This window comes from Symsagittifera roscoffensis, chromosome 3 (assembly GCF_963678635.1).
Source record: "Symsagittifera roscoffensis chromosome 3, txSymRosc1.1, whole genome shotgun sequence".
Classification (NCBI taxonomy): Eukaryota; Metazoa; Xenacoelomorpha; order Acoela; family Convolutidae; genus Symsagittifera; species Symsagittifera roscoffensis.
In genome coordinates this window covers 36,256,662-36,281,824 of record NC_087064.1, presented here as the reverse complement: position 1 = coordinate 36,281,824, position 25,163 = coordinate 36,256,662, and the positions used below count along the sequence as shown (strand labels likewise).

The 25,163-nt window shown below is 37.4% G+C and overlaps 1 protein-coding gene across 4 annotated transcripts in view; it reads right to left on the bottom strand.

Moving 5' to 3' along the window:
- Positions 1–4,599: 4,599 nt before the first annotated feature.
- The window catches only part of LOC134842958 (roundabout homolog 2-like), a 31,132-nt gene continuing 10,568 nt past the window's right edge, over positions 4,600–25,163 (bottom strand). For 2 of the 4 annotated variants that reach the window (XM_063859498.1, XM_063859499.1), the window contains 15 exons: positions 23,325–23,455; positions 22,284–22,417; positions 18,463–18,631; positions 18,134–18,299; positions 15,833–16,123; positions 15,131–15,294; positions 14,728–14,861; positions 12,634–12,914; positions 12,149–12,402; positions 11,794–12,012; positions 9,508–9,612; positions 7,959–8,228; positions 7,443–7,487; positions 6,425–7,033; positions 4,600–5,517 (listed from right to left, as the gene is read on the bottom strand). In XM_063859498.1, the coding sequence (XP_063715568.1) occupies positions 4,943–5,517; positions 6,425–7,033; positions 7,443–7,487; positions 7,959–8,228; positions 9,508–9,612; positions 11,794–12,012; positions 12,149–12,402; positions 12,634–12,914; positions 14,728–14,861; positions 15,131–15,294; positions 15,833–16,123; positions 18,134–18,299; positions 18,463–18,631; positions 22,284–22,417; positions 23,325–23,455 (3,547 nt within the window). In that variant the 3' untranslated portion in view covers positions 4,600–4,942. Of the gene's footprint in view, positions 5,518–6,087; positions 6,107–6,424; positions 7,034–7,442; positions 7,488–7,958; positions 8,229–9,507; positions 9,613–11,793; positions 12,013–12,148; positions 12,403–12,633; positions 12,915–14,727; positions 14,862–15,130; positions 15,295–15,832; positions 16,124–18,133; positions 18,300–18,462; positions 18,632–22,283; positions 22,418–23,324; positions 23,456–25,163 lie in introns of all 4 variants that reach the window. The other 2 variants (XM_063859501.1, XM_063859500.1) reach the window with 2 other exon arrangements.

Genomic DNA, 25,163 nt, shown 5'->3' with positions numbered 1-25,163 from the left:
GTATAAATTTTATGAAATATCAAAATATGAGATATGGAATATCAAAATATGGGGTAGGCAAATGTAGAAATTTTTAACTGTTTCGTTCTTTCTAACTTTTTATCATTTTTTCTAATTTGAAAACTTTTTCATGTTAGGGACGTTAAATGGCAGTCGGGACATTCAATGCTTCGTCCTGCCACGAAAAACTTTTCTGGTTTTACTTGTTTTTGCAATATGACTTGTATTGCATCATTTTGCTTGTATCTTTCTTGTGTTGAACGTTTCTTACTGTTTCAACTGTTTTCTCAAATACCTATTCCAAGTTCAATTGCGGCTAGCTCATTGATATCATAGGTTCTCTCAAATTAACTTTGACAGCGTCTTCAGTTTTGGCAGAGAAGCTTGATTATCAATTTTTTTTGGTTTTTCTTCTAGTTTTTGGTTGATGATAATATTTTTATGGATATTATATTTTGTTTTATGAAAACAATCGCGGATAAAGTTTGGCGAAATTCCAAAAATAAAATCTTCAAACTTTTTAGATTTACCCATTTTATAATACATTGACAAATTTTTGTATAAAATCTAGCTGAGACAAGGTTTTGCCCAGATTTTGTCTTTTAAGTTCACAAAATTTTTTACCATATTTTTCATCAAATTTCAGAGAAATATGTTGTAATTGATGAATTGATGAAAAGAAACAAAACTTAAAAAATTTTTCTATGCAAAAACTTTCTTGGACACTGTTGTAAGATATTTCATGGACACTTTTGGTAACCAAAACGTGTTATAAAAGCATACTGCAGTACCGATATGGAGCTTGAAACCAATTTTTGCCATTTTTCAGTCAAAATGTCGCAAAAATTTTTCTGATTTCAAGCTTTCCAACACGCTTTTTCTGTATTGATAAGCCGATGCTTCCTCAGCAATCAATAAAAAAGATGGATGGGTACCCAGTTAAGGTAGTTAAAGTAAAAAAATTTACATTTCTTAGGCCAAACTATGCAATGGATAGGTGCCGAACAATTTAGTGTCTTATGCTCCTGGATTCCAGAACCAAGTCTTTAACATGTTCCAAAATGTAAGTAAATTCATCAGAGTTTCCGATTATTCCGCGTACAAATATGTGTAACAAAAATTTTGACGGCACATTTTTGCCCCGAATTCCACAACAAGCAAATATAGCTAGTTGTTCTGGAATCAGTAAATTGTAAGCGGATTCGATAAATGTAAGCGGACTCCAGAAATATACGTGGATCAAAATTTGGTTTGAAAAACCAAACTGGACTAGTCCTTGCGGGAAAAATTAAGAGCTATAGCTCAAGTTGTTATCTAGCAAATGCGGAAGTCAAAAACAAGCATATAATTGTCGTAAGTGAAATCCAAACACAAATCTTGAATCAATGTTCACCTAAAATTGTGGATGTACCCTTTTAGTGTCGGAAATAAATGGAATTGATTGATAGTTCACCATTGTAACCCATCAAGCATTCCAGTATTTCATACAACCCAGTTTTCGAGGTAGGAAAAGTGTTCATTCTTTCAGAGTTTGAGTTCAAAACTTTTTTTTTCAGTATTTGAAATCGGGAAGGCGTTCAATCTCGCAGTATTTGAGATCAGAAAACTGTTCAATCTTTCAGTATTTGAGGTGTATCTGAAGGGTTCAAACTGTTGGCAGTAAATGAGATATATCGGATGGACAGTCCTGCTGATGACCCACGGAAACAGATTTAAGTTAAAAATGTAATTTCAGGACGTAACTATATGTGTTACTAGCATCCCCACACAAATGTGATTACAATTTGCAGATTTCGCACGCAACTGCAGATTCTGCAATAGTTCAGTTTGATTATACCTGATTTTTATTGTCTATTTGAGAGCAATTTTCAGCAGTACAGGCAATTTTCTGTTGTTTTAAATATTTTTCTGTGGAGTCAATAACAGCAAAAAAATGATCAAGAAAAACTAGCAGTTTTGCGGATTCCGCAACAAATCTATTTTTAGCTTATTGAGGAATATGTTTACAAATCACAAACAGTACAGTTGGGTCTGGTAATGTAAAAAACACTAATGAGTAAACTGTTTGATTTTTTTTAGTTCACTGAAATTTAAAATTGAAACTGAGAGCAATCGTTTTCACAAACGGAAGAGCACCTTATAAAATCAAAAGGATACTACTAAGTTTCTCAATTGATACTGGTCAAATTTCAACTAGCGTGCTAAACTTCGCCAATAACCAAAATCCATAATTGATATCATTAGGTTTTAAGGCTTTGATCGTTTGACAAGAAAAAATTATTCGAGAAGTGCAGGCACAATTAGAGGCTGATTGGGCAGCATCGTTTTAAATGCGGATCTGACATTCCAATGGGATTGCCCTTGATCATGTTCCATCAAACAGCCATCTGAATTTTTAGTCAAAACCCAAGCTACTCATAACTTCACTAATTCTATACAAAAAAGTGTTGTCTGCTAGACGAATCTAAGATTTAAAAAAAACTTGTTAAGTTTGTAACAAATATATTAAATTTTTTAAAATCAAATCGAATTTTTCCAAAAATCAGTTGGCTAAAATCCAGAACTGAACATTTCATACGAACATCTTTTTTCTCTATCATCAAGACAAAATTCTTAAACTGAAAATAAATGGTACGAAGTTTAGTATGCTGCTCATTTTGCACAAAAATTGCTTGAAATATGCAGATTAAATTTGTTTTGTTCTCTCATAATTTTCACTCTGTTCAGCCTAATTCATTTAAATCTAAGTGCTCCAGTACGTACTTTTTATAAAATTGATCTACTTCAACTTTTTTAAACTTTTTGATAGATTTTTTTCTAATCGCTGATGTAGAAACAAAACTGCCATTGGTTGTTTTCTGTTTTTTTTCTGCAGTTTCCTACAAAAACCAGATACTACAAAAAACGTAAGATGCAGTGAAAATATATATCAAACTAAAGACCCTTCAATGATTATTCAATTGATATTTTAAATCTGTATCAAGAAAAAATGGTTCAGATTTTTAGTGTTCAACTCAAATCAAGTAAACACTTTGTTTTTCTCTCTTTGCACTACTTGCATCAAAATCACCATTAAAATGAATAAGCAACCACTTTTTTTGTAAAAATTTCGTGATTTTTGCACAGTAATCAAACCTCCTCCATTTGATTCCACTTAATTTTAGTCTTGCTTCATGCTTAGGTTTCTCAATTTTTGTTGTTCCAGCCATATGAAAACGTGCAAGAACTTTGTATTTGGATGTGTTTTTTTATAATGCTTGCAAAATCACATACCACAAAAGGTTATCGGAATGAAACAGATATCATGTGAAACAGGGGCGGATGTAGAATTTTCTCAATATTTTTTGAAAATTTTGACAACCTTTTTTTTAAGTCGACAAATTGATTTTCCGAATTCTCCTAAAGCACTAAAAAGACGCTGTTTTGGCCCAATTTTCTACGCCGCTAGCAAATTTTTGTAAAACCGGTCAAAAAAGCTGTTTTTGGGCACTTTTTAGAAAATTTTGACAAAAAAAATAGCTTTTTTTGGCGCGCCCTTCCCCTCAAAATTATTATATATTGGCGTCAAAGGTGCCTTTAGAAAAATTTTAGGGTCGATCTGCCAAAGATTGATTTCTTAAAAGTACCAAGGGCGGACCCTTTGGGTCGGCAGGGGTCGAATCCCTGAGGGGGGGGGGGAGGAAAAGGCACCCACCCCCGCCCCCATCGCCCTAAATCCGCCACTGATGTGAAAGCCCTTTCAGTCGTGATTCGACATTAGGAAATTTTCAAAAAACTCTAAGATTTGAGAAAAACTGGTTTAAAATTTTTGAGCCTTAGTCCAATTTCGAGCAAGTAAAGCGATCGATTAACATTCGTTACATATTAATATTGGCTATTTAGGCTAAAAATGTTTGATTTTAGTATAATGAAACCCAGTTTTTGACGCTTCATTAAGCGTTTTCTTGGCCATGTTAATTTGCATACAAAATTAAGTTTTTAGTACAAAAATTTACGAAAAAGTTTAAATTTTTTTTCGTTTATTAATTTTTTTGAAGACAAGGATATCGTTGTATGTTTTTGAAAATCTTCGATCCACCTACTCTCAGCATCACAAAAGAAGGTTGTGCAAAGCACCAGAAATCAATTACTAACTGTTTAATTCAATGTTAATGACTTCGGCATGATGTACCACATGATCCATGAATTTTAGTTCTGCAGCCTCAATTTGCGTGAGGGGAAGCATTCAATTTTTCTTTTCCTTGCTTCTGCCGGAAAAACTAGCCGGCCAATACGCCACAAAGTATGCCCACCACAATATTTAATATTTTACGATTTACGATTACTTCAAGCGTGGGGTGGTTTGATTTTTTTCGAGCAAAAAAACAAACATTAGTCAAAGCTTTAAGTTTGACTCTGAGCATAACCATTACAGGGTAAGTCTTTTAATCCCAAAATAGAAACGCATTCGAAGACAATGACGTTATAAAAATTTATTATTGCATCGCTTTTCTTTAGCTTTTTATCGGAATCATGGAGCGGATGCAAAGTATAGTGGCAGTTTTTGATGAGCAGGATAATTTGTAGAATTTTTTTACCCCTTTAACTTAGGAAACAAAACAAAGGGATAGAAATGAATTAAGTATTTTAAAAACTAACATAAAATTTTTCGACAAAGCAATTTATTAAGTTTGTACAAAATATTGTTCTATTGCTTCATAATTGTGTGTAAGATTTTAAGGTCAGAAGTTTTGTCAGAGTCTTCTTTGTCTTATTTACCAATCTCTGGAAGATACAGCCACGCAGCAATTCATAGGTGGAGTTCATCTGCACGAAGAATAATTTGAAATTCACATTGGTCATAATCTGTAGAAACTAAGAGTTTTGTATATTTGAAATTACTCTTCCCTTTTCAAAAGGGAATTAGATTAAAGGGTTCGGGGCTAGAAGAGACTGCCACAGATTAGCATGCGTCAGCGCCTGCGTATGGAGGAAGCGACGCCACGCTCCTTCCTAAAGCTGATGGGACGGTAGACGAGATTCCCATTCTAGGTCGGGAGTGGGTCTGGGAACTCGAATTAGCCGGCGATCCGGAGTTGCCAGTGCTCGCTGGATCCTGCTGGATTCTGGAAGCACTCGGATGTCCTCCGATGGTGGCACCGCCTCCGGACGCTGTCACTGAATTCGACATCAGATCATAAGGGACGTCTTGGTTACTGTAGGTGTTGTTACCTGTCGCGTTTATCATAGAAAAATCGGCACTGTACGTGTTGTTGTTATGCTTATGGTTGTGGCCCACATTGTTATTGTTATTTCCGGGAAGAGTGCCACCGGACAGAAAAGAAGCGGACGTTGGGAGATTCGAGCCGGGATTGTTGGGGTATTGGTGGTGGTGCTGCGAGTTGATAAATGAGTGTCGGTTAGCTGACCCTTTCACGTTGTTTTCGTTTCCAGTGGAGTAACTGCAGTTGTAATGATTGCCCCCTCCAGTTGAAGCTGATTGTTGAGGGGGAGGGGTGCTGCTCTCAGGTTCGGATTCTAAAAAAACAATTCGACATATTTTTTAAAACGGTCAGTTTGAAGATCGAAGCTAACTAAAAGAATTAAACTGAGGTGTAGTTTTCAATCAAAGCGGTGAAAACATTTTATTTAAAAATCTGGTTCACAAACTCCACATGAAGCCGCCGCTTTAAAGTTTTTTTTGATCACAAGGTAACTTTTCGACAAAAAGCAAACTGAACATTTATCATTAACGTTCAAAACGAATATGTTTGTGCATTTAATCATGCTGTTAGAATAACGGAACTGATATCGAAAATTGAAAATAAAATCGGTTTTAACGCAAATCATTAGTCTCAAGTTTAAAACATTGCCAGCTTGGATTAATTAAAATGATTAATCTATCCTGTGTCCATCCAGAAATGTGGTTCAAGCAGACAAATTACCAACTAAATGAAAATTATTCACAAAACCGAGAGATAGACTAATTAACTCTCAATGGGGGTATGTTAATTTTAGACCAGTTAGTTTTTCGTCTGCTTGAAAGGAATAGAGGAATGGTTGATAGGTTGAGCACAAAACAGTCCCAGGAGTAACGAGAAAACCTACGTCTTGGAAGTTATGGACCCTGAAAAGCGCACATTATAAGACAAGTGCAATTAGCCTAAGGAAGTGGCGCGTTGTTTGCAGTCATAAGTGCTCAAGACCAAGAGTGTTAAATATGCAAGGTCAAATAAACCATCGTCTATCATATCAAACTCTATCTAAGATATATTTCTTTTTTTTTACAGCAACTTCTAATAGATTTCTACATCTACTCGAACAAATCCGAAGCGATATTTCAATATCAAAACCGAAAGAAATCTCATTCAACTTAAATTCTAAATTCTATATGCTACCACCATTGCTACGACTAATGATGATTCTAACTGGCTAGCGTACATACCTGATATGGAGTCGTCCAATTTAGTGTAGTCGTTATTAGCCAGCTGGTGATATTGGGCATTTGCTGCCACCGGGGGACAAACTCCTGACATCGTTTGCTGCTGCTGATGGCTATGATTATTATTCACGTGGTCTACGTAATGTGCACTCGAAGAGCCGCCATGTTGTTTATTATGTCCACCGACATTCATCGGACTGGAGCTGCCACTTTGGTGTGTGTTCACCATTGCTCCTCTTAAAGCGTGCATGTTGGGAGCTCCACCAGGTCCTCCGACGCTTGATGGGGGAATCCCGCCGTAGTAGTTCTGCATGAACCCTCCAGAAGGAGTAGGACACGAGGAGTGGTTGTCAGGGGGATTCGAACTCATGCTCATAATAGTCGAGGTGGCTGGGGTTAAAACACCACTGGATGTTCCCCCACCCATACCTGGATGGTTGACCAGACAAGCATCGCCACCCTGTCGATTGTGATGCTGCTGAAATTGAGCTGTCATTACAGGTACCGGATGCTGGCCCAGTGCTGCGGCCGCCAATGCTGCTCGCTCGCGCTGACACTCGATGCAGTTGTCGGAACTCATACTGCTTGGTGCTGCTAGTTCGTAGAAACCACCTGAAAATTAAAAAATTAACTAAATTAGACTAATTTTAACTTCAAATCGGAGGAATACGTTAAAAATATCTGATTCACTCGCTGTCTATTGAAAGCACAGTGATAGCAATCTAAAGCAATTGGGCGAAAACAACATCGGTACTGTCCACCATTTTGAAGCAAACAGCATGAAACAATGTTCATCACTCTTGGTATATCAAGGAGCACTGAATAGCAATAAAAACGTGTAAATTAGATTGCTATCAAGTCTTAAACTACATCAGAAATTCTAGTTTTTATTCATCTGGCTTTAAAACAATCAATTGGAAGTGTAGTTGTATACCCTTGGCCCCAATGTGAGCGGAAGGGTTAACTATTCAAACAGTTTCTGGTTTGGCAACTAAGGGATCCATAATGTTTCAATACGTACTATTCGCTTCAGTAGCTTCATTAGCTTCAGTGGCTTCGTTAGCCTCTAAAAGGAAAGGTTTAACCGTTAGTTTTATGACTTGGAACTCTCAAGAAGTCAATAAATTGGATGGTTCAAAGTCGATGTAGCAATTTCACTGATTTTAACGATCCGTAGTTTTACGACTCACCATAAAATAACGAGCCTGATTTTACAAGTAATGAGCATGTACAGTAATTTTTTGATAATAATTTTTTTCGCTAACGAAAATGTCTACTGTCTGCTGTTATAAAAAAGCAGATTGGTAGATAGAAACGGTCATAGATGAAAAATTACTTAGTGCAATTCACATTTTGTTCAAAAACAATTATGTGGGCCGCCGATTTATGCTCTATCAAACATCGGTCAGCTTAACCGTGACACTTGTGAATTCTATTTTTTAATGAGATAGACATGAGTGCCATGCAAAAGATGATTTCATGCTTTGTTCACATCGGACTTGCAATCACTTTGGTTTTATTTTGCGGTAAAACACACCTGGTATCTCGGCATACTGCGGGTCGCCCGGGTTCAGCTGTCCATGATGTGCCTGCACCTGTATCAAATCTGGCGCAGCCGAAGTAACGATGCCTCCCCGTCCTCCGTGGTGAACTCCTCCTCCAGGGTTCATCATCTGGTGGTGGGCCAGTTGGCTGTTGTAGAAGACACTATGTGGGTGTCCTCCAGAGGCTGGTTCTATGTGAACTGGTGTACTCATGGATGTGACGACACTGCATGGGGATGTACTGTTGTGATGGTACTTGTATACTAAAACACCACTACTTTTCACCAAAACTTGTTCAAAAAACAATCTTTCATTTGTCAAGGTTTCAGTATTTGAAACGGCCAAGAAAAGCTTCGCTCATAATGGCAACGAAGAGTGTCAATTCCAATTCTAACCACGTTCGGTTGGCTTCTCCAGCCTTCAAAAATTGAAATTAGTTATCTGATTTAGACTGTTCTTTTGGAAGATATATCTTTTCTCAGTCGTGTTTTGATTTAAGTAGTGATAATTTGATCCCTTTTCAAAGGGACCACTTGAAATGGGATTACACCACCAACAGTACTTCCATTCACCGGGTACCCTTTTAATCTCCGATCAAACTTCATTTACAATTTAGCCAACTTAGCGGGAGCTCCAAAAAGGCATGTTAATTTAAACATGCGGTCTTCTCATTTTGAAATTGCTGTCACGCAAAACAATATCTCCGTCTTAATTTGGTGAAAGTTATATAGGTTGTGGCCTAATTTAGCGGACCATGCAACAATTCGAAGCTACTGAAGAAACACCGATGACATAATTAGCACACATGGTGTTTCTGAGACACTTTACGTAATGCTGTAACTGCAACTTGCAACAATTTCTTCAGTACCATTTTGGTAGTATTTTGAAACTGTGAAAATTTATTTTCGTCTACGGTTGTTTGATTTCAAAAGTTTGTACTAGAAATTGAATTGGTTTAAAAATATGTCTCAGCGTTGCGCAGATTTGGTTTAATTGTATTCGATTCGATTCGATTCGATTCGATTCGATTATTGATATGGTTGTAAAGTGAGATTGCGCATTAGTGTAAGATGGTGTGGGGAAGTGTTGAACAGCGAATAGTTGTGTCATTTGTCTGTGCCGGCCGTATTAGCATACCATGTGCTGACAAGCACCACGGGTTTCCTCCTCGGTCGGCGCTGATCAACAAAGTGCCATATAACTGCAGACCAAGTTCCGCTACTTAATCCTTCCTCCTCACACGCTCATTTCCCAAATTACACAAACACAATAACTCCACAAAGCTCTTCTTCACACATTCACACTAAATACCTCCACTCCACTTCCCAAATATACAAATTGCCCCGGGTGAAATAAAACTAAATGTGTGAGTAAAACCTATTTGTTCAGCGCCCTTTCATTAATAATCACGTCTTTGACCTCTATAGAAAACATGTGCTGACCTGTGTTTAAATCGCATCAACAGCATCAATTTTTCATAAACAGCTCTCAAACTGAAAAAATTTGAAATGAGCAAACGTTTGACGTGTGATTTGAACTTACATGTTTGGTTGACAGGGTACTGCATGTTGAAGTAGTTGTGAGGCATCAGTTTAGCCTGCGGACTCAAACTGTCGACGTCTAGTTCCGTGTTGGCGCAACCGTTGCCTGAAACAAACTCAACATTAGAACAGATGTTGAAAAACGTAGAAAAATCATTCGTTGTATCAGACAATTGTATAAACGGTGATACACTATTTCATATAACTTGAATAATTTCAAGTCGTGACATTAAGTCTCATTTTCGAAACACTGATAGGGTTTTTAACAACTGCTGATACAACAAATCGATTCCATTCGGCGAAGTTTCATAGATGCTTGCTATTAGTTACAGGGTCCGGAATATCCCGGGAGTGATACTTTGTAGAAAGTTAAGAAATCAACATAAACTGAATATAACTGAAAATGTGTAATCACAGTAGTAATAAGCAAAGCCTGGTCTTTTGGTTAATATGCAAGTGATGCTTGAGCTTCAAAAGCGGCCTAAGACGTCATCAAAAGTTCGAATTTCGAAAAACTCTCAAAATATTACAGATTGTGTCAAAAGGGCATTTGCGTTTGAAGGAGGGGTCATCATCATCACGAACATATTAACCAGAAGATCTTAACTAAAATAGCAGAACTTATGATATTATTAGCTGGACATAGTTAGAAAATGCTTCGGACGTCCAATTGACAAGACACTGTTTTGTTAGCGTCAACAGTGATATTTTTCCGACAAAAAATGAAAAGCGGATTCTAACTGTCTACAAAGGTGCCGAAAGTATTTTGAAAGCGCCTGATTCTAAACAGCAAAACAATTGTAAAAATGATAAGATAAGAAGCTGTCTAGGAGTTGTCGGAGGAAGAATGCTGTAGACTCATGTACAAAAATGCAGACGAGCGAATACGACATCAAGTTAAACTAGTTATGATTAGCATGATTCAAATTATGAGTCACTTTGAGTAGTCGACTTGACTGACTGACGTACACAGTGACACAAACTGACTTTGCAAAACAAAATAGGCCAAAGGTCAAACCAGGGGTCGAAGGAGGCCACTGGCAAATTGCAAGCGACTTACTGCGCGGGGAGCGGGGACTAGTTAGCAATTCTTCGGGATTGGTGTAGAAGTAGTAATAATACGCTAAAAAGTAGTCCCAATTAAATCCACGCTAGCTCAATCAAGATGTCTTCATTATAAATTGAGCTCATATAGTTGAACATAAACGAAAAGCAGTACGAAAACACTTCAGTAACAATTGCTGAAGACTTTGACACCTTTTGTTTTTATTGCTGTTTTTCTTGTCCAAAACAAGTTAACTGATTTGCTTGTTGTTGTAGTTTAAGTGTCTCTAAAAGCTGATCTTAGCGACTGAATAGCTCTGGTCTGAGGAATGAAAACAAAAACATGCTTGAATATTTCACTTTTTGCTAATTAACAAACTTCAATGATTTTTAAAAAATGATTTATAAGCTTTATTCTTGCTAAATCTTTTAACGATGGCAATGTATTTTTTACAAACTGTTTATTCACTAACAAATGATTTTTGTCCACCATGATTTTGCCAACTGTGGCATTCAGTTTTGTGCTTGATTTCTTTTTTGTTCCGTGAATTTATCGAAGCCAAAATCAAGATCCTAAAATATCTGTGAAAGAGTTGCCGCCTCCAGTAACGGCTCGCTTAAAACAAAACAATCTGGGTTTCGAGTAGATGCGGCATGCGGACACGCCTCGTTTAATGAAAAAATCCAACGTTTTACATGAAAAATTAATAAAATTTGACTTTATTAAGATATGTTTTTTGCAGTTTGAAGCCAGATCAAACAAAGATGACACCTATATAAATGAAAAAATAGACGAGTATTTGACAATTTGATAACACATGGTGCTCTACTTTTGAAAAACACCATTTGTGATACCATTATCTAAGTTTAAAATGACATCCAGTTACTCATAAACCATTGGAGATGAGATGACCCCGCCTCTATTTAAGCCACATTACTTCAGAAACTCTGGGAAAGCAAAAAAAAAGATAACAAACATCTTCCCAACAAACTACAAAATTGTTAGTTAGCTTTTCAACCTTAAATTTTGTAACCTCAAGCACAAAAATTTTCAAGATTTTTGTTTGGAAACATGAAACTTCTTGATATTTTTAAAACTGGTGGCATCCAACCTAAGCATCTTGGATGAAGTTTTACAAAGGTACTTGAACTATTGGACTACCATTATACTATATCATGTGAATGAAATGTTTTAGGTCATTAGCTATGGGCGAACAAAAATATGATCAAACTTTCAACTTACTTCCCATACTTCCGGTGTAAGTCTTCTCGTCTCTACAATTAACTGGTCGCAGTCTAGTTCCATGGCCCGCAGTGCGGATAGAACATGAGTTGCGCAAAAACAGATACACCACTGCTCCGACCAGCACTAATGTTAAGACACCAAGACCAGCGTAGATGAGAATTTTGAAATCGAATACTGCCGGAGCTCCTGCGGGACCATCTCGCGGGACGTTTTCACCTTAAATTTCCAAAACATTGTTCCATTTTTTGTTTAAAAGTTTTCCGAGCATAAATATTTAAATGTATTGCTTTGTTTCCGTAGGGTAGAAAAAACTGTTGTAAGTATATATCGAAAAAATGATAACTATACCAACCTTGCAAAACATAGATGGGTTGCGAGTACACTCCCATGCCTGCTTTGTTAAACGCCGCCAACTCAATCTTCACGTCTTTTTTGTCGAACGCAGTCTTGTTCACAGCCACAGTGTAAGCATGTGTGCTAACATTCTGGTCGATGATGATCTTGGGCTTGTCTGTGTTGTAGGTGGACACTCTCAGATTGTAGCCCATGAGAGGTCCGTTCCAGCTTGTTCGAGGGGGCAGACCCCACGAAATATTGACAGTACCACTAAAGACACAGAATTTTTTTTTGATTTTTATTTTTTGAAGAAAGAAAACTGCAAAAAACTGCAAAATAACGCCAAAAACGTGGTTTGAACTACAGACTCCACTAAAATTGTAATTACATACTCCAGTAAAACCCCGTAGACTTCCCCAATCATCATCATTTATTTTCTCATTTGATCCATAAATCTTGTTTTTTTTCTCGCAGATCAAGGCTTAAGACTTGGACTCTTACTGTTTGTGATCTGTAGTTTTCTCGACTGAACTCGGCGGAGCACTCGGGGGAATCTGAGGCAGGAAAGCAGGCTTCCACTCTGACTTTTTCCCCACTGTTTCTCCGTTGAAAGGCTGCACTGAGATGTTGTACATGGTATATGGCAGCAGATTCGTCAGCACGTGGGTTCTCTTGTTCGGGTTTGTGATCAGATCGAAGTCGGAAGAGGGACTTCCGGGGTAGTGAGTGTTACTCGTGAACTGCAGCCGGAACCCTTTGATCAAGCTCGGATATCGCATCACCTAAAAAGGAGAAACAATAACTGAATATTCATTTATTTTCTCCTTGTCTACGACTCTTAAATTTAAAGAATGAATGATCGCCATGGCACAATAACTTTCTTTGCTTTGACTGATCATATACAAAATATGCCTTAGCACTTGATCGCAGCGGGTTCTTCTCACATGCTATTTTGTCCCGCCCCCTTCTACCATCAATACTGTCATAATAACAGTTTTCATGGTTTTGACACTAAAAACATTAAGATTCAAATCTAATCCTTTTTACAGCGCCTTCGTGTGGTTCTAGCCAAGGGCATGAAGTCTAACTTTGCATAAACAAAATGTACTACATTGCTCATGAAGTCTAGGTTCGCCACCGGAAATAATTTAGATTTCCATTGTTAAACTGTTTGAATTCAAGAGTTTAACTACAACAAAGTTTCACTAGTTGATTGTTTGAACAGTGCTCTACCAATTTAAGCCCTCAGCGAGGTTCAGAACAAACACAGACGTTCACAGTTTGAGATTTCATGCCTTTTTTGATATTTTAATTTCGAATTTCAACTAATTCTGTGGCGCAATTGGATAAAGTATGTTTGTTGGCACCAATTTTACTAGAAGACTCTTCAGAAGACAAGTTTAACTTGCCAAGTATCAATTAAGAGTGGCCAAGCAATAACACTCAACACATTCAAGTCCAATTAATTTGGCCAGCAAACTGGAAACATTTCCCAAGTAGCCGGATTCTGGAGGTGTTCAGCAGTGTAGCGAGGGGATATTTGGGTCATACTAGTGGCGGTATTAGAAGAAGGAGGTTTTGGGAAAATTTACTGGCCCAGTCAGGATATTGTAAATAACTGAGTTATAAATATTAATATTATTATATCACGCGTTCTTCTCTCTTTGGTCACGCTTTGTCGCTTCCTTAATGGAATGTAATCACACCGAGTACAAACCAAATGAGTCCGCTCTAGTTTCCTCCTCGCGCCAATTCCCAGCCCCCCCCCCCCCCTCCCCACTACTAAAAACCCACCCATTTCTCAACCTTATTGCCCTGTTTTTCTGATACAGTCTTGGGGAAACAAGCCATTTAAAGAGGGCGGTCTGGAATATTAACTAGCCAGCGGCACAGAAAAGTGAGAGAACAAGAACTGTAGCAAAAGAGAGTTCACAAACGCCACTTTGGTGATTGAAAAACTCGGATACTCAAAAGGTAGCGGATACACTTCAGCTATTCGCCTATCAATCCAATCAAGTGAAACACCTGGCAAAGAAATTTCTCGCCTTTCTTTCTTTTAAGCTTGCATATTTAATACAGCGGACAGGACGTTAAATTCCATAAGAACTTGACAACGAGCAAAAAGAGAAGTTACCGCTTTTATCTCTCTTTCATGAATTATATAGCCTCAGTGAAACGCTTAAATGCAGCATTCAGAAATTAATATTGTTATATTTATCGCAGCCGCTGGAATTATTGATTAAAAATAAATCGGGTGATTTAATATTCCACAACACCTTGCCGATAATAAAAGTGAAACTGGGCAGCTGACTATATTTATTCAGCAAATAAGCTGCGATGAGTCGCGGCTTTGCAACCCCTCACTATCATCATCAGATACTAAGATATCGAAATTAATGACTTCAGACTCAGCCGAGGTATCCTACTTAACCGACAGGTCACTTAACAGACTCACATTCCAGCAGATGACTAACTTTTAACCAATATTTAAAAAAACGTATATTACAATAAAATACATAATTACACGAAAAAATATTGAAAATGAGAATTATTTCGGAAAAAACAACTATTTGAAATAATGCTAAATGAGCTTACGATCCAGGAGACCCTCAGAGAAGTAGGGCTGACAGGGACGATATCGAGGAGTCTGATGTCACTTTTGTCCAGCCTGTCTTGCACACGCTCCGACAACATCGGAATCTCGCTCTCGTCAAACTCGGGAAATAGATCTAGTATAGAAAATTCGATGTTAGCTTTGGTTAGAAAATATGCAAAAGAATCATTTTACGTTGAAAAATACGAAAATGAAAATGTTTAATTCATGAATTGATAGTTTTTTTTCCAAAATCACTTAAAAACTCTGTCGAAGATGACAATCGGCTGAAATTTTTCATTTGTGCCATTTAATTTTAAAAACATGATTTTATATCCGTGACTCAGCCAACCCAGCGTGGATTGTCAAGACACTGAACACGATATTTTGTCCAGCTCCACTAACCCATCAGAGTGGCTGGTTCTGAAATGTCACTTGAGTGCCCATAGCCATAGTCATTCATGGCCCTGGCCACGAACAGGTAGGTTCTACCCGGCCGTAAATCACAAATCCACGTCTTCGTCTGTTTGATGTGGCTTTGAACCGTGGTCCAACTTTGCAGACCATATCTAGACAAACAGCAAACAATTTAGTCTATCTTTATAACCAATGTTTATCACCTCGTCTGTTGAATTTATTTAATGACTGTCATAGCGTTTTCAGACAATTTTCTGACGCATTCATAGTCTAGGTGCGAAACAAAATGAGATAGGAAATGAAAAAGGAAATTTAAGGTCTATTTTGATTTATGTGTTTCTGTCTTATCTTGTTTCAACCTTGCCTTTTCATCATCAACTCACGTCATAACATCATTTGATGAAAAACCAGAAAGTACTGTAACCATTTAAGATAACAAACGCTTCACACACCGGGATGAAATGAAACTACACTACTCAAGCACTTTCATCAAACGAATGACACTATCTTGTACTTTTGGTGAAAAATCTAGGGAAGTCATTGAACTCAAGTTTCAAGACTTTCTTTGTTTTGTTTCCTTAAACATTTGATGATAACCTTCGTGATTTTGCCAGAATTAAAGCATCAAATACCGAGGAAGATTAAAAAATAAACAGGTTGCTGCAAAACTAGAGAAACTATATAACTAACATATAGTATTCAATTCTGTAGTATCTGATCAAATGTTGGTTCAACGTAGGTGGCTTCCAGTTCAGCTCAACGCAACTGGTGTTGACGTAGGAAACGTAGGGTTTGCCTTCGGGAGGACCCGGCAACATCTCCACCGGGTAGCTCTCCCCGATCCCGCTTTCCCCGTTGATCTCCAGGCTGGAGCTCTGATTGGTCGTTCCGGCGGGACTCTTGGCAGTACACGTGTATTCTCCCGCGTCGGTCTTGATGGCGTTTTTGATCAAAAGGGTTCCAGAAGGTTCCAGAGTATATCTAAAAATGAAAGAAAAATCACTCAAAACATCAAAAGGCTATAAAAACAGTTCAATCATGGCTATTTCAATTAAGCTTCACAGTTTTATTGTGTTCATGAAATGTTCTGGCTTCTTGTATTATCATTTCATCATCCATGAGCAGTACCAATAAATTGTTTGTCATTTATAAGCACAGATCTATTCAAACATAAACGGATCATTCTTTAAGGCCGAAAGATAAAAAAAATCATGCTAGTTTTTTTTCTTACAAGTTAAGCCTTTCATCGTACTAACTTGGTTCAACGGTCGAAACCATTAAAACATCTAATGATTTCTTAATGCCGCTCATAAATTTTTATCCGCCAGTTTTCAGATGTACAATACTTCTTTTGCGGCAAAACATGGTAAAAGAGGTCATGAATTATAACTTATGGCTGTTAAGCATGATGTTAAAATGGTAAGCACTGTTTCACTCCTTTGGGATTTGGTTCAGCGGCGGCTCTCTATTAGCAGAAGTGTGAATACTTGTTCTCTTGAATAGCGCTCAAACTGATAAATTACTAAGCGGTGCTCTTAATTCATCTCAATATATACATTTTAGACTCCTATCCACTCACTTTCTGAATTAGAAATGGGGAAAAGTTGCAATTTGGGCTGTAATACGCATCATTTATGCAACTTGCCCAGCATCAAAAAATGATGCCACCAAATCGCTGGCAAATCAGTCGAACATAAAAGTATTCTGTACCAAGTATACCAAGCATGAACACTTAAATCCGGATAGTAGTAGAAAAGGTTACTCTTTTGAGGGGCAGGCAAATTGGACCGAGTAGTTCCAGATTTGCCCTTACCCTTTCAAATTAGTCCAACTTGTACACAGTTTGTGAAATTCGGGGTGCTATTAGTACTTTTCTTGCCTCTCCTCCAATCTTGCGCACATGAAGGATTAATGACGCCGGTAGGAACAGAACAGTTATCCAGATGCAATTTCAACCCAGCCTCACGGAATAAAACTGCTTTTAATGTCATTAGCGCCAAGTCCAAAATGAAAGGAACCAAAATTGTATTACCAAGTATCCTCTATACTAAGAATGAATCACAGGAGTTGAATTACAATTTGACACAAAATAGATACCAGACACGACAAAATTATAAAACATGAATTTAAGAAACGCCGAATAAGATGAATTTGGATATTTATTCAGTTTCGAAGCACATGCTTAGATTTATATCACAAAATACATAACTGAAGTGTTAAATCAACTGCTTTGATATTTTTAAATTGTTGCCTTATCTGCTCTTTGAGATTATTTCTGCTTTTGACATTTAAATCGTTCAGACCCCTTTATACTTTTTGCAATCAATAAGAAAAGTGTGAAAACAGAATTTTTTCAGGCATGCATTTTTTACTACTCGCTTCATGTGTTTTAGGTTTTAAAAGCTGTCAGTGAAATTGTTTGATTAATGGTATGAACTATCTGACCTAATATGTATGGCATGAATGAAATGGGATCAAACATATTTTTCACATGTTTAAACTGAAGAACTAAACTGGCTTTAAACGGGTGACCTATGTCAGAAAAGATTAATCACTTTCCGGTGGCTTCCTCGCGCGAGATAAATTTAATTTTGTATACCCGTGGACAAACTGCGCATGCTGTTATTCATTTGCTCCGCCCTTTCAAAGACTCAATTCTTGAAGCCGACTCGAAAAGCGTGAAAAATGTTCATGATCTTGAGGGTTTAAAAGGGCTGTGGCAGATTCTGTCCCATTGCAGATCTTGTCCCATTTTAATTTCAACAGATTTCGTCGCATTCTACAGCGTACACAGATTTCTTCCCACAAATTTGGATATGGGATGATAGGATGTTGGATATGGGACGAAATCTGTATGTGACGAAATTTGTTAATTAAATAAATAGGACGAAATCTGTGCCAATCGTTTAAAAGATACATAAAATTTGACTAATTCATGATAATTTATAAGCCATGATCGAATAAACTGAAGTATTTTTTGCATTGACTAACCTGGATGATTCAGTGGCTCTGAACGGTTGTCCGTCCTTACTCCAGGAAATAGTTACTTTGTCCAATTTTGAACTTCCTTCACATAGCAGCACAACTTGACCTCCAGACACGATTCTTTGGTCAGAAGAGCCCAACTGGATCAGGGGTGCTGGGTTGCCCATTTGCTCTGGAAAAACCATCAGGTGTAAACAACATCAGTTTTCAGTATTTTTCTAAATGTTTTTCAAAAATGTATGTTTGTGAGTTGAACACTGATTTTATTGAAGGATATTTTATTATGACATTTACAAAAAAAATTTTAGAATCTCAAGTTTGTTTTTGAAACTTGCTTTCTACTGTGATTTTGGCACTTCTGACTGAGCTCTTGTCCACAGCTGAGATGCCATTTTTACAAGTGTATGTGCCCTGGTCGTTCGAGTTTACGTCATAGACAAATAGGGTACCCTCACTGGTGACGTAATACTTCCCATAGGCTGAAAACTGACCAGCGACCAGCTCCTGAAACAGAAAGGATTTTTTAAAATTAAGTATAATGTAAAACTTAAACGCACATGGCTTATAGTGCATATTCATTAAGGTTTTTGTGCATTTATACACGATGGAAAGGACCAACATACGAGTAGTTGAGGACTATTTATGGAGAACCGCTGTTGCCTCCTTGTACAGTCAAGTGTGTTTCAGGATAGTTTCACTCAACCGTTACTCATGAGAAAACATAATCAAGGGAGCTTTCATAGCTCCGCCTAGATGCGGCAAATCTTTTTTAACAACTTTTTTATCAAGTTTAGTTTCATGAGAATCAAAGAACGTATTATGTCCTTTCTTATGAATAATTGATCAGTTAATTTTTTTTCTTTTTAGAAAATTACTTCAGAATTTTGGATAGATTTTTGGAGGCTGTTTTTGTTTGAGCTTAATTGTGACGTTGGCGCGGCTATATTTGTTTTTGATCCGGTGCTTTGGAGTGCGAAGGCTTTAAAGGCCTTTTGTATTATTGATAGGCCATTGCTGTGAAGACTAGCGGCTGCCTTGTTCAAATGTGATGGGCTTGGCGATTATAGGAGACCGTTTTAACAATACACTTCAAAGACGCTTTGTTGGTGGGGATCTAACTGTGAAAATAAAACGCCACACGTGATGGTCAGATGAATAAATGGCTAAATATTACGCCTAACTTTCGATTCTGATTTGTTTTTTCATTTTGGGAGATTATTGTTTTCGTTTTCTCTCACTTTTTGCTCGTGGGATTGTTTTAGATTTTGACACCTGTGCAATTACGGCCATTCATACAGACAGTTTTATACCCATTGAGATTTCAATAGAGCCAGGTGGCAGAACGGCCGCTTTCAAAGCAGTTATTGTTATTGCTGCTTTCATTCGCCTTTCTTCAATTCAATTTCAAATTTTAGCTCATTCCTTTCATTTTGCTCCCTTTTAGTTTTCTTTATCCCATTCGTTCAGTCACCAACACCCCCCCCCCCCTTCCCTCCCTCTCTCCTGTACTCGACCTTCAATTGTGTTCATTCATCTACAAAAAACACTAAGCGTCCCCCCTCCTCTGACAAAAAATGGTTCTCCTTTTGCTTTTTTCCATTGAATTATTTTTCTCACCCAATAACGTGCAATATAGCTGCCTAAACATACATAATACATTTGAGCTGCTGCTACCAGCCTTCTGATCCCTCCCACTTTTCCAGTCAAGATGTATTTTTTAGTCTTTTTTCCAGCTTTAGCTGTCCGTTGGTCCCCGCACCGTGTTAAGATCCGGCGCGGCCGTCCTTATCCTTATTCCAGCTCAGAGACGCAGCTCAGCCTAGCTCAAAAGAACACGTTTCTGTTTGCTGGTTTTATGGCACATGCAAACTATTCCCGTGAAATCATGCCACACCAAAGACTAATTTTATTGTAAAATGCAAACCAATGGACACGAGTTTTGTCGCCATTTGTATTAAAAACCACACTGCGCAAACAAATATGCCAAAAATCATTTAGCTGCAAGACAATCTTTTAACTTAATCCTCCCTTTTTGTTGATGCAAAAAAGCGTGGACGAATAAAGGAACGCTTCAGTTTTGTTTGATTTTTTTTTCGCACGGAGATTTGAAAGTACAATTGTTTTTTTTTCTCAAGTTTCGTGTACACATCAAAGAGGCGGAAAAGAACACAATGTGCGTAACTGAAAATGGCGATGTCAAAAACAACTTTCAGGGAGTGAACAGATGATTACGTAATGAATCCATAGTTAACTAACACTTTGATCACACCGGCACCTCAAAAAAAACATAAAGAAAACAAGACTGCTCGTATCAGGGTGAAGCCCTGAATGTTCCGACTGCCTTTTAAGGTTTATGGAGCAGTAATAACATTTAAAAAATAAATGTATGAAAAAATAAAATGAAAAAAAAAATTTTCTAAAATTTTAAATTTTTTATGAAAATCACCCCCCCCCCCACACGCCATACAAAGTACAAAACGATAAATTTTGCTCCTTGTAACAAACCAATTATGGCGAATAAGCTTCTTTTGACCAATTTGGAACGATTTCTGAGACGGATTAAATCTCCGCTTACGCGTTAATAGCGCGAAATATATCGCGCGTTAATTGTCCCAAATTGGCCAAAATGGCAATCTTTAAACCCTCATAACTTTACGAATAATGATCACAGGTGAAATATCTTTTAAAATTTAAGCTCAGGACAACAATAGCTTTCGAATGATATAAAAAAATTCCGTCAAAAATGGCTAGTTGAAAAGTCGAAATTTGTCTGAAGAAAAAAAAACCCACCCCGAGCACAAATTTTCCGTTACTTTCGTATCGAAAGTCGGAACAAAAAATATCGTACCAAATTCTATTTTTTGACTAACCTTGAAAATGAATTTGAGTTTTGAATTTTATGATTCGATTGACAACTACTTTTTGTGCATGAGAATTAGGATTTTAAAAGTTGAATTTTCCGATCCTTTCATTTTCAGATTTCAGACAGAAACAAAAAGTTAATTCTGTGTAAATGGATTTGCTGTAAAAATAATCAATATCCACCGGCATTTTAGTTAATTCCATTTAGCGCTATGTTGTGTATCGGAAATTAGATTGATGTTTTTATTATCCTGGCGGAACTTAAGGCAACTGAAAAAACTCAAGTGGCTGAATCAGAGTCACTTTTAGCCAGATCACGCACCCAGAAATGGCTGGCCGAGTTCGAATGAGAATAGCGAACAGTCATTGACTTACTACCCCGTCCCCCGTTCCCTCCGCAACTACTGCTACTTAAATATTCCATCTCTCACCCCTAGAAGCCTAAGACACGTCTCCAGAGCTCGCACCTAATGTAATGCATTAGGTTAATTGGAATAGACCAGGCTTTAATCTTTTAACCTGTTGTAATGGACCCTAAAGCAAGCATGTGTTGTGGCAAAGTAATAACAGGCTAAATACCGGTCAATTTATAACTGCATGCATCGCATTCAAACGCCCCCGGCGACGTACAGAAAAAATGTTTTTCGACATTTTAGCTCAAGTATTATTCTATTTAATAAAATGAAAAACCAATTTTTGTCAATTTTCGGGGATTTTCGTTGTATAAATTAGGCTTCAGACATGATTAATTAATATTGGGTGGGCATCGGCGAACAAATGGAATTTAAATAATGTAGTTGACTGGGCAAACAGGGAGTGTTTGCCTGATTAGGGCCTGTTTGCCAAGTTGAGCTTGCTTTTCGCCTTTTCTTCAGTCAGTTTATCAAACGCAAACAAACTCTGCTCTCTGTAAGCCTTAATGCAAAGCCAATTAAAAATCAACTTTGAGAGATTTTGGGAAGTCGATCAAATAGAAAGATAGCGCAAAGCTTATGTTTGAAACTACGGTTCAAAATTGAGATAGTTTTGAATCTGTTTGTTTTTGCCTCTTTCAAACTGTTGGCCCAGTTATCTAAAGATGATTGCATAATCAGTTATGCAATCATTGATATCGGCTCTAAGCGGATTAGCGTAGTTATAAGTTTACCAAAAATCCTTGTGCAAGGCGGTGCTTAGCTTCATTGATTTCTTTCAGCCGAACAGATACAGCTTTTACAGAAGATTTAGTTTGAGCACGGGCGGGGTTCACTTAATTAGGTTGAATCAAAGCAAAAACAAAAATTGAATTACGAACTTCTTTGGTTTGTTTAGTGAGAGGGGTCGTCCAGGTGATTATTTGGTCCTTGGTTCTGCAGTCCAAAGTTCCAGTGAAGCCAGAGTACCATGTTTGCGACTCAGGTGCCACCAAGATGTTGGTGTCGACAGCGGCTGAAACAGTAAATTACCCCTCATTAAATCCCCTCCTCCAGACGGCCAAATACATGACAGTGCCCGTAAACCCCTAACACAACAACCCTATTTTCAGGTTACAACCACTTTGAAAACAATCAACATAAAAAGCCCCATATTGCTGTCATAAGATTTTCCCCACTCCGTTTGAAAGCTCATTCCAACCTTGTTTGAAAATATTTTGATTGATTAAGTTTCTGGCGTTTGATTTTCTCCCAGAAACCAGACGCTAGCAAGAACTACTTCCAGATGTAAAAGATTAGTCGCCCGTATTTCCACATCTGGATCCAGTATGCTCCCCAACCATGTTTCGACTCCATTTAATAAATCTGCGATCCCTTGGGGATTTGGCTTCTATTTAGAAAGTATGCCTGGAATATGTTGAGCCTCATACTTAGCCCCCATTCAAGTGCTAATTTAGCACCACTTCTATTCAAAACAAGTCTCTGCCATGGGCTATAGTGGGTTAAATTTGGTTATGAATGCAGCAGGCAAGAGGACTGCAATCTGCATTACAACTGCTACTGTCCGCTAGAGCGATAATTGATAAGCTTTTCCAGCTTAACACCACCGCATACTAATTAGGCTACCAAAATGACACATGTGCGATATAACCGCTTCCATGTCTCCAGATTAACGGCTCATGGATTCATCTCTACCCCACAACCCAAAGGCTAATGCGAAACATTTGGGCTACATTAACAAGCGTTTAACAGTTTAACCCTCCCTCTTATCTAGAGAGTATAGCCCAGAAATGCCAACCACCTGTCTGAGGTAAACAAAACCGATCATAGCCAACTATCTCTATGACCAGGATCAGTTCTGTTTAAGTAGTGCCACATAACTTGGGTTGGGTAGTTATAATTGGGTTCTCGTGTGTTCTTACGTTGAATTATGATCTTGGAAGAGGCCTCTGCCTGTCCCACGTCATTCTCCGCTTTGCACGTGTAGATTCCAGAATACGTGACCTTTGCCCGCAGAATGACCAGAGAATCATCCTCTTGGTTCTCGAAAACCCTGCGCAAAAAACATTCATCGTTCAAATGTCTTCAATCAAGCTTGATTTTTTTCACATACTTCAAAATTTTCAGCATTAAAAAAAATTATGCTTTACGTCATCTATCTAATTTTGAGAGAAAAAATTGAGAACAGCTTTTCGAGCCATTTTGGTTTGTTTGCACAGCAATATTTGTATGTGTTTTTCATCATGGTTTTTTCATCATGGTTGTGACTGGTTTTTTTGTTACTTTCTGGATTAGCACAAAAATATGGCCGTAATTGACTTAGTTTTGCTTCAGATCGTGCAGACCTGTCGGCACCGGTTTAATCGTTCAACACGCAGAGTGTGAAACGATGACTTGATAAGCAGCTCATTAAAGAGAAATATTAATTAACTCAGTCATTTTAAACTTCGAAAAGTGAGAAACGCTCAAACAAATCAACGCACGTTTCATTATATCTGGTATTTTTGTGATGCTTAATTTTTACCATGATTTCATTTTTTATTTGTGCCAAAAAATGGTCAAACTTGTGAAACAAATGATTGTTTAACGAATTAAAAGGCTCAAGTTACTGCAACGTAATTAGTTTTCATTTACGAGATTGCACTCTAGAAAAATGCATTAAGAGGCCAAACCCGCAAACTCACTTCTTTCTTTTTAATAGAATAAACATACTTGGATCGATCACATATTTTAATCGCAAACGGTATATCTGTGCTCAATGAGCAAACAACTTAATGGGCTAGCATGATTAAAATGCGATACAAGAGATTATGCAAATCGCATGTGTGAAAAATTTACTATAAACGTGATTGAAAGAAATTGACCTAGAAGGTTTTTAGGAAAAACAATAAAATTTAGAGAAAGTTGAAAGCAAAAACACCATCAAAAAGTACCCTAATTTTAAAATCAAACATAATGCTTTGATGCTGAGAGTCAGTCAACGAAATTGGGTTTGAGAATTCTGAAAATTCGGTGCAGAACATCAAGTTTTGTGATGCTATGCTATTAACATCATAGCATCGCGGAGAGAATGAATGTTGGAAAACATTAAATGTTGTCAATGCTACACTCAATATGCCTTGATTAAGGCCTAAAAACACTTTTAATCTACTGTAACGAAACAATTTTGAAACAAAAGTGCCTTCCGCTCACTTTGAAGCAAAAAACAAATGAAAATCTCGAAAAGCCGCAAAATGAAATCTCGACATGTGAATATTAGACTATATTGCTTTTGAGAAAAGGCTAGAAAAGGGATTTAAATTTAGCCTATGGGTCACTTTTTTCGCCCATTCCAGGACCAATGAAAGAGGACTAGTATTAGCGGGATTTACAAACTTGGGATGATTTGTAGAAGTGAATTTAGGGCCAAGCCTAGATAGATACGCCTCAATTAATTTACAAGATACTTTGTTGTAAAAATTTAATCAAGCGAATCTTTCATCAAAGTTGTCTGAAGACTTCCGTTTCATCTTAAGGTTGTTGAAAAAACAGCTGTCTTATACATCATCAAAAAGGTTGTTTTTCAACCAGAAGACCTTAAGAAATGAAAAACAGAGGAAGCTTAGAGTTTACGCTTTCATGTACAGTGAAATCATTCACCAAAATATGAGACGATCTAACACCAGTTGTATAAAACAAAACAAAAACGCTTTAAACTGACTCCCACGTTATATTTTTGCACCTTTAGGCCAAAGACTACAAAAAATCTGAGCATGTTTATG